Source organism: Solanum tuberosum, unplaced genomic scaffold (genome assembly GCF_000226075.1).
Source record: "Solanum tuberosum cultivar DM 1-3 516 R44 unplaced genomic scaffold, SolTub_3.0 scf00063, whole genome shotgun sequence".
Classification (NCBI taxonomy): Eukaryota; Viridiplantae; Streptophyta; class Magnoliopsida; order Solanales; family Solanaceae; genus Solanum; species Solanum tuberosum.
This window is the reverse complement of record NW_006238988.1, coordinates 1,724,110-1,733,364: the sequence shown is the minus strand read 5'-3', so window position 1 is coordinate 1,733,364 and position 9,255 is coordinate 1,724,110. Positions and strand designations below refer to the sequence as shown.

Below are 9,255 nucleotides of genomic sequence, written 5' to 3'. Positions count from 1 at the left end.
AGCTAGAATTTATGGCTGTTCAAAGTTGGCCAAAAATTCACATTTTCCATACTTAGCAAAAATTTCCAAAACTTTAAAATTCTTTCCAAAAAATAAAAATTTCCAATTCTAAGCCTCTTCAAAGCTATTTCAAATTGCCGGATGTTACAATTGCATCTTTCATTTACATATCAAAATCTACATTATATTGCCGCTCTTTCAGCTTTCATTTTCACACCAAATTCACCAACACATATCCTTTTTGAAATTTCACTTCATACTAATAAAAACAAGTAGCAGAGTTTAGACTTGAGAGCAGAGAAAAGGTACTCAACTGGTAAGAAATTAAAAGAGATCATAGCTATGGATTTCCTATCTAAAGTTGGGTATCTCATTTACTACAAGAGAAACATCAAATCTCTGGATAAAGAATCTGATAAGCTGGAGAATATCAAAAGTGGGGTGCAGCAAAGAGCGGAGGCTGCACAGAGAAACTTACAAGTCATTGCTCCCAGTGTTGAGGCTTGGTTAACTAGTGTTGATACCACTATTGCAGATGTGGCTACTACATTGCGACGTAGAGCTGAGGTTGAAAGTGGTTGGTGTCCAAACTTGATGTCTTGTTACTTGCTGAGCAAGAAATCTAAGGAAATTGAACTGGATGTGATTGGTCTTCAAACTGAAGGCAACAATTATGTGGATTTTTCCTATCCTGCACCACCACCTGCTGTTGAAGATGAAATTGTACATGGTGAGGAGTTTGACTCCAGAAAACAGAAGGAGGAAGAGGTCATGGAAGCTTTGAGAGATGAGGGGGTCACTATTATTGGGATATGTGGTATGCCTGGTGTTGGTAAGACAACACTGGCTGAGAAAATCAGAAAAAGGTCAAAACAAGAAAGGTTGTTTGATGATATTGTCATGCTAACTGTCAGTCAACAACCAGACTTGAAAAATATTCAGGGTGAGATTGCGAGAAGCATCGGTCTGACGTTAGAAGGGGACGATTTGTGGCAGCGTGGAGATATGCTGTGTTCAAGGTTAATGGGACAGGAAAGTGTCCTTATAATCCTGGATGATATTTGGGAGGCTCTTCATGATCTAGAGAAACTTGGAATTCCCAGCGGTAGCAACCACAACCATCGATGCAAAGTGACATTCACAACGCGTCGCCGAGATGTTTGTCAAGCTATGGAAGCTCATAAGATCATGGAAATTGGGACCTTATCTAAAGAGGAAGCATGGATCCTTTTCAGGCAGAAATCTGGTAATTCAATTGATGATCCTTCTCTTCATGACATAGCAAAAGAGGTTGCCAAAGAATGCAAGGGGCTGCCGATTGCTATTGTTACAGTTGCAAGAGCACTAAAGTTTAACAGCAGGCCTTCATGGGAGGATGCCCTTATAGAATTACAAAGATCTGCACCAATTAATATCCCGGGAATGATTGAAAATGTGTATCAACCTCTGAAGGTATGCTATAATCACTTAGAAAGTGATGAAGCCAAGTACCTCTTTTTGCTTTGTTCCTTCTTCGAGGAAGATAGTGATATCGTGCCTGAAAAATTACTTAGAAAAGGAATGGGGCTTGGCATCTTTTCAGAAATTGAAAGTATTGAACATGCAAGAAATAGGATGTGTCTTCTGTTAGAAACTTTGAAAGATCGTTTCTTGTTATCTCAAGGTTCAAACAGAAATTATGTCAAAATGCCTGATGTGGTCCGTGACGTGGCTATATATATTGCTTCTGAGTGCAAGCATATTTTTATGGTAAGTCACTTCTGAGATACTTCTCATTTTCTTTCAAGTAAATATTGTACTTACTAAGCTAGACATGTCTGTTCTTTTGCATTCTCTGTTTCCTGCAGGAACCAAAAACTAGTGATGGCAATGAAGCCGAATCTAGTGAGTGCAGAAGCTAGTATCTATGATCCGAAGCTAGGAAGGTAATTAATAAGAAGTCGATGAAATAGTTCAAATGTGTAAGTTTGCTTGAACATCACCTGATACCTATTCCGATGGAGGTAACAGGCAGAGGCGGATCTATGATATTGTAACCTATGAGTTTATGTGAGCCCAGTAGTTTTTACCCAGAGACTATGTATACTAACTTGAGTTTATTGTAATATGTTGATGTATTTTCTCATGTCATCTTGTATTCTATTTTGTTTTGAAAGACTTTAAAGAATATCTTTTGGAGAAGCCTTTGAACTTAGATGATTCCTTTCAGAATCGAAAAATAAGTTGTGTTCGGATGGAATGTTTAGATGAATCCACTGTTTCCAGAAAACAAATAAATAAGACACTTCCTCATAATTGTTGTCTTCTTATATGCCAGGTATTAGTGAGAAAAGAAATTACTTCAAGGCATAATAACTATTGGGGGGGTGGGGGGGATTATTATTCAATTTTTCAGTGTATCATATCAAGTCGTAATGAAAAGTCACATATTATTGTAATATCTCGATGATGTAAGAAATGTGTACATTATCAGTGTGCATAATTTAGACTCTTTCAAAAACGTAATCCATTAAAGACTTAGAAGGCGTTTGGCCATGCTATACCATATCATGATATGGTATCGTGAGATGGAATCAGCGTTTGGATTGGACATGCGATTTTACGCTGATTCCATCTCATGATTCCATATCATGAGATGTGATTTCATATTCTCCAAAAACCATGATATGGAATTATATGGTAATTCCATATCATGATTTGAGATATTTTAATACAAAAATTGATCAACGAGTTTACATTTTGTTAAAACAACCCCACATTTATATCTACTAACCATTTATTTCATATGTAAATAAAATTTATAATCACATCATTACTTTTTAAAATTTGTTATTCTCACTGACATAAAATTTATTATTCTCACCAACATATAGTCACTTTAACTCACACCAATCGATAATTAACGTGATGAAATATTTATGGTCTATGAGCATGAGAATATAGTTGCGGATGATATTGACCAACAAATGGCTCAAAGTAACAATGTTGGTTCGTCTTCTCGGTCACATGATCGAGAAATGCAAGTTCAACGTGAGGAAGTTGTCCGTACTATGTGGGAGGATTATATTAATTAAAGACTAGTACACTACAATTATATTTATGTTCAATTTTTTTTTATTAAATTAAAGTTAGATGAAACAATTACTTAAGTGGAGAACAAATAACTTTGTAATAATTTATTATGCGATTTTATAAATTTTTGTTTATTTGATAAGATTGAATAAACAATTGGGACTATTTTAATAGTTTTACAACTTATGGGATTTTTATGTTTATGAGAAAATATACAACACAAAAATTTCATATCGCATGTCCAAACAAAATTTTAATTTCATCTCATGATTCCATATCATGATACCATATCAAATGATAAAAGAGTGTTTATTGTCACACAATCACATACACTATTTCATTAATATATATTTTTTCGAGTTTTAAAGGAATTGGAGAACTTTGTATATATAGGGGAAATTAAAAAATTCTCCACTTCTCTTATGTTACTTCTTTACCAAACCAGAAATGAATTGTATAACTCCGTTGTTTTGATGATCCTAACAGTTGAAAGTGGTGCCTCAAAACCCGGAGATTAGTTCCACTTTCTGTTGTATCAATATACAACTTAAAAGTAGGATTAAATTAAGATAAATAAGGCTACACTATTTGGCAGAATCTGATTAGTCAATTGCTATATTTTAGGCTTTAGTTATTGGAGATAATGTTAGTCTGCTACAGATATTTGGGAGTATCTCAGAAAAGAATACCCTTGCGCAATTCATGTAAATCTGGTTTTCCATAAGAAAATTTGAGAATAACGGCTTGATGTAGTCCTTCCTCTATGCTAAATTCATTAGCTTATTTTACTCCTTTTCTTTAGCTTTTTAAGTTATATATTCATGTATTTATATGACAGTCATTATTTCAATACAAAAAAGCAACTTAACCTTGTTATCTTTTCTTTTCTTTCTTAGTCAATATCTGTTATTCTCCTACACTAACAAACAATGAGACCTGGTCGCATGAGTCGTGCATGTTCTCTGGTCAAATGGGGAACAACTGTTAGAGTTCAAGAAACTCTTCGACCTTGATCTGAAGTGACTTTCCAAGTGCATGGGAAAATCATCGTCAGGCCAAAATTGTTTTTTTTTTCAAATTCTCTTACTTTTTCATCTGTACTGAAGAAAAAGGTACAGATGAAAAAGTTGTATTAATCTTTTGATTCAATATTTGAATTGGTAGTGGAGATCTACTAGCTAGTTATAAGGATTTTTTGTCAAAAAGAAAAAGGATATACTTTTACTCTTTACTGTCTAAGAAAATCATCTTTTAGGATGACATATTGCCAATCTATTGAAGTAAGACTAGCACTCGCGTGATTCGTGCAAGAAAATTCAGAGGCACACGTGTGTAATTTAACATGTGTTTCAATCATAGTCATGTATCAGAGCATTGCCATCTAGAGGGACCTGTGAGAAGAGAGTGAACCATATAAACCTTTCTTTGAACTACTATCTTAAATAGTTTATAGAAAATGAATTCTGAAACAAGCTTCTTAACTCCACCAGTCTTCAATGGTGAGAATTATCAAGCTTGGGCAATTAGAATGACGGTTCATCTTAAAGCGCTGGATCTCTCAAAAGTAGTAGAAGAGGATTATGAAGTAACTCCTCTCGGTGATAATCCAACAATGAATCAGATGTAATATCACAAGGAGAAGAAGACAAGGAAAGCCAAAGCTAAAGCTTGCCTTTTCTCTGTAGTATCCCCTTCAATTCTTACTAGAATTATGCAAATGAAGTCTGCTGCAGAAATTTGGGAGTATCTCAAAAAAGAATACCAAGGAAATGAAAGAGTGCAGAATATGCAAGTGATGAATTTGATTCGAGAATTTGAAATAAAGAGAATGAAAGAATCATAAATTATAAAAGACTATGCAGACCAACTACTAGACTTGGCCAACAAGGTGAGATTGTTTGGTAAGGATTTCACTGATGAAAGAATTGTTCAAAAGATTCATATTACACATCTTGAGATATATGAAGCCACAATTTCTTCTTTAGAGAATTCTAGAGGTATGTCAAGCGTTACCTAGGCAGAACTTGTTAAAGCTTTGTGGATATTGGAGCAAAGGAGATTAATGAGGAAAGAAGGTTCTATTGAAGGTGTTTTTCAAGCTAATTCACAGAACAACGAGTCAAACAAAGGAAGGAAAAAGAACAAGAAGTAGAGGCCAAACAATAATTACAACAATCAGGAAGGAAGTCAGCTTCCCTGCCCTCATTGCAAAAAGACAAATCACTCTCAACAGAAGTGTTGGTGGAATCCAGATGTCAAGTGCAAAAAATATGGTTAATTAGGCCATGTAGAGAGGGTATGTAAGTCACAACCGCAATAATAAGAACATAAGGTTGTCGTAAATCAATATCAAGAATAGCAATTGTATGTAGCAACTTGTTTTGCTAGCAAAAGCGCTTCTGGAAGTTGGTAAATTGATAGTGGATGCACAAATAATATGACCAGCGACCAAGAACTCTTTAAAGATCTAGATAGATCTTCTATTTCCAAAGTGAAAATTGGAAATGGAGAATATCTCAATGCGAGAGGCAGAGAAACTGTTGCTATTGAAAGCCTTACAGGTTTGAAACTTATAGTTGATGTTCTTTTTGTTCCTGATCTTGAGCAAAACCTCTTAAGTGTTGGACCACTACTTGAAAATAGTTTTAAAGTGTTGTTTGAAGAAAAACCATGTGTCATTAAGTATGCTGATAATAAAGAGATGTTCAAGGTCATAATAAGAGGAGAAAGTTTTGCCTTGAACCTGCTTGGACGAGGAGCAAGCAGCAGTTATCCAGTTGGAAGATAACTCAAAACTATGGCACAAAAGACTCGAACATTTTCATCATGATGCTATACTCTTTATGGAAGAAAATCAACTAGCAGAAGGTCTTCCAAGCCTTGAGAAGAACCTGCCTGCTTGTGCAGCTTGTCAGTATGGGAAGCAAACAAGCTTGCCTTTTCAGAATTCATCATGGATGGCAAAGTAGAAGCTGCAACTTATTCACAAGGATGTAGGCAGACCTCAAAAAACACCATCTTTAAAGGGTAGTAAGTACTATATTGCTTTTATTGATGATTGTACAAGATATTGTTGGGTTTATATTTTGAATTATAAATTTGAGGTCGCTGATGTATTCTAGAAATACAAGGCTTTTGTGGAAAATCAGAGTGGTTGCAGAATTAGGTGATAAGAACAGATAATGGAACCGAGTATACTTCAGAAAAAATCAACAAGTTTTGTAATGAAGCGGGAATTGAGCATCAGCTAACAACACCCTATACTCCCCAACAAAATGGAGTAGAGGAAAGAAAAAATAGGACGCTAGATGACAAGGTGTTTGCTCCATGAGAAAGGACTGCCAAAGAAATTTTGGGCTGAAGCTGCAAATACTGCAGTATTTCTGCTAAACAGATTGCCAACTAAGGCCTTGCAAAAGAAGACACCATTTGAGGCTTGGTTTGGTTACAAACCTTTGCTAACAAATCTGAAAATATTTGATTGTCTTTGTTTTTCTTATGTACCTCGGGTAAAAAGAGATAGATTGGATAAGAAAGTTGAACCTGGAATTTTTGTAGGATACAATAGTCTCTCAAAAGCTTATAGGATCTATCAACCTCAAAATGACAAAATTATTGTTAGCAGGGACGTCAAGTTCGTGGAAAATGACAACTGGAACTGGCAAGATAATGAAAAGCAAAAACATCTAGAATCTCTAGATGAAGATGTTGATGATGTACCTGTTAGAGGCATAAGAACACTTTCTAATATATATCAAAGGTGTAATGTTGCAATTTTAGAACCAGGAGGATTTATGAAGGTTGCTAAAGACAAAAAATGGAGATATGCAATGCAGGAGGAGCTCAAAATAATAGAAAAGAACAACACATGGGAGTTGGTTGACAGACCATCGCACAAGAAGGCTATTGGATTCAAGTGGCTTTATAGAACCAAGCTCAATCATGATGGTTCCATAAACAAGTACAAAGCCATGCTGGTTGCACAAGGGTATGCACAAATGTTTGGAGTAGATTTTTCAGAAACTTTTTCTCATGTCGCCCGTTTGGATACGATAAGAATGTTGTTAGCTTTAGTAGCTCAACAGGGATGGAAGATACACCAGCTTGATGTGAAATCAGCTTTCCTAAATGGCTACCTTGAAGAAGAAATCTTTGTAGAACAACTCGAAGGTTTTTCTATCAAAGGCAAAGAAGACAAAGTGTACCTTCTAAAGAAGCTATTGTATGGTTTATAACAAGCTTCTAGAGCTTGGTATAGCAGAATTGATGCTCATCTTCTGAGCTTAGGTTGTACGAAAAGTCTCAGCGAGTCTACACTCTATATTAGAAAAGAAGATTTTGATTTGACCATTGTTTCTTTGTATGTAGATGACTTGCTAGTTACAAGTAGCAATTTGAACTTGATCAATTTGTTCAAGACTGAAATGATGGAAGTTTTTGAGATGACAAACCTTAGTGAAATGTTCTGCTTTCTTGGCATGGAAATTGAGCAAAAAGGACATGAGGTCTTCATATGCCAGCAGAAATATGCTAAAGAAATTCTCATAGATTTCAAAATGGAAGAATAAAATTCTACAAAAACTCCTATGAATCAAAAGGAGAAGTCTTGCAAAGATGATGGAGCTGAAAAGGTTGATGAAGGATTTTATAGGAGCCTGATAGGTTGCCTATTGTACTTGACTGCAACGAGACCAGATATTCTTTATGTTGTGAGTTTACTTTCAAGATATATGCATTGTGCTAGCAAAATTCATTTTCAAGTAGCTAAACGTGTGATTAGATATGTTAAAGGTACTACAAATTTTGGCATAATGTTCAAAAAAGCATCAGACTTTCAATTTCTTAGATTTTCTGATAGTGATTGGGCTGGTAGCTCAGATGATATGAGAAGCACCTCAGGTTACTATTTTATTTTTGGTTCTGGAATGTTCTCTTGGTGCTCAAGGAAGCAAGATATTGTGGCTCAATCTACAGCTGAAGTAGATTACATTGCAACTGCATCAGCTGTGAATCAAGCCCTTTGGATTCGAAAGCTGCTGACAGATTTATTCATGGAGCAAAAGAAGAGAATTGAAATCTTTTTTGATAATCAAGCTGCAATTTCAATTCACTACTAAAAAAATAGTGAATACCGACCTAAAAATTTTCGACCTCCGGAGGTCGAAATTTTTACAAGTAGTCTGTTTTTATGCAAAATAAAGCGGGAAAACCAAATTCCGACCTCTGGAGGTCAAAATTTTTCCCGGAAAAAAATGAATTACAATAAAAACCGACCTCTTGATGTCGATATTAAACAAATAAATCTCAATTAAATATAAAAAAACAAATAATACCGACTTCCGTATGTCGGTAAAATTAAATAGTATGTAATTAAAATACCGACCTCATGAGGTCGGTATTTTTTATATTTAATTGAGAAAATAATATCGACATCAAGAGGTCGGTTTTTATTTCTGGGTAAAATTCCGACCTCCTAAGGTCGGAATTTGGTTATTTTGAATAAAAACCGACTTCTTGATGTCGGTTATAATACCGACTTCTGAATGTCGGTAAAATTAAATAGTATGTAATTAAAATACCGACCTCATGAGGTCGGTTATTTTTCTAATTACTATTAATTAAAGTGACATCCGGAGGTCGGTATTTTTATTTCATCTATTACTTTTAAAAGTGACATCCGGAGGTCGTTTTGTTGTTCATTTTACACCTATAACAATTTTGTATACTATGAAATTACGTTGATATGAAAATCGACGTCGGTTTTTATGCAAAATAAAGCGAGGAAACTAAATTCCGACCTCAGGAGGTCGGAATTTGTCCTAGAAAATGAATTACAATAAAAACCGACCTCTTGATGTCGGTATTATTTTCTCAATTAAATATAAAAAACAAAATTGAGAAATATTTTGATTTAATTTTATTTAAATCGTCTTCTGGAGGACAATTTTGTGTAACATAAAAATAAATAAATTATAATACCGACTTCCGGAAGTCGGTAAAATTAAATAGTATGTAATACATTAATATTTTCAATTAACTTTAATAAATCGTCTTCCGAATGACGGTTTTATACAAGTTAAAAAATAATTTAATATAAAATAACGACCTCCCGATGTCAATATTATTTAATTAACATGATTACTTTTATTTATCTTAAAATTTAATGTGATACCGACCTCATGA

General features: G+C 34.6%; 1 protein-coding gene across 1 annotated transcript; it reads left to right on the top strand.

The window, feature by feature from the left end:
* Nucleotides 1-342: 342 nt before the first annotated feature.
* On the top strand, nucleotides 343-1,861 carry LOC102595847 (disease resistance protein At4g27190-like). Its single transcript, XM_015307750.1, has one exon. The coding sequence runs from the start codon at nucleotides 343-345 to the stop codon at nucleotides 1,762-1,764; it is 1,422 nt and encodes a 473-aa protein (XP_015163236.1). The 3' UTR covers nucleotides 1,765-1,861.
* The last annotated feature ends 7,394 nt before the right edge of the window (nucleotides 1,862-9,255 follow it).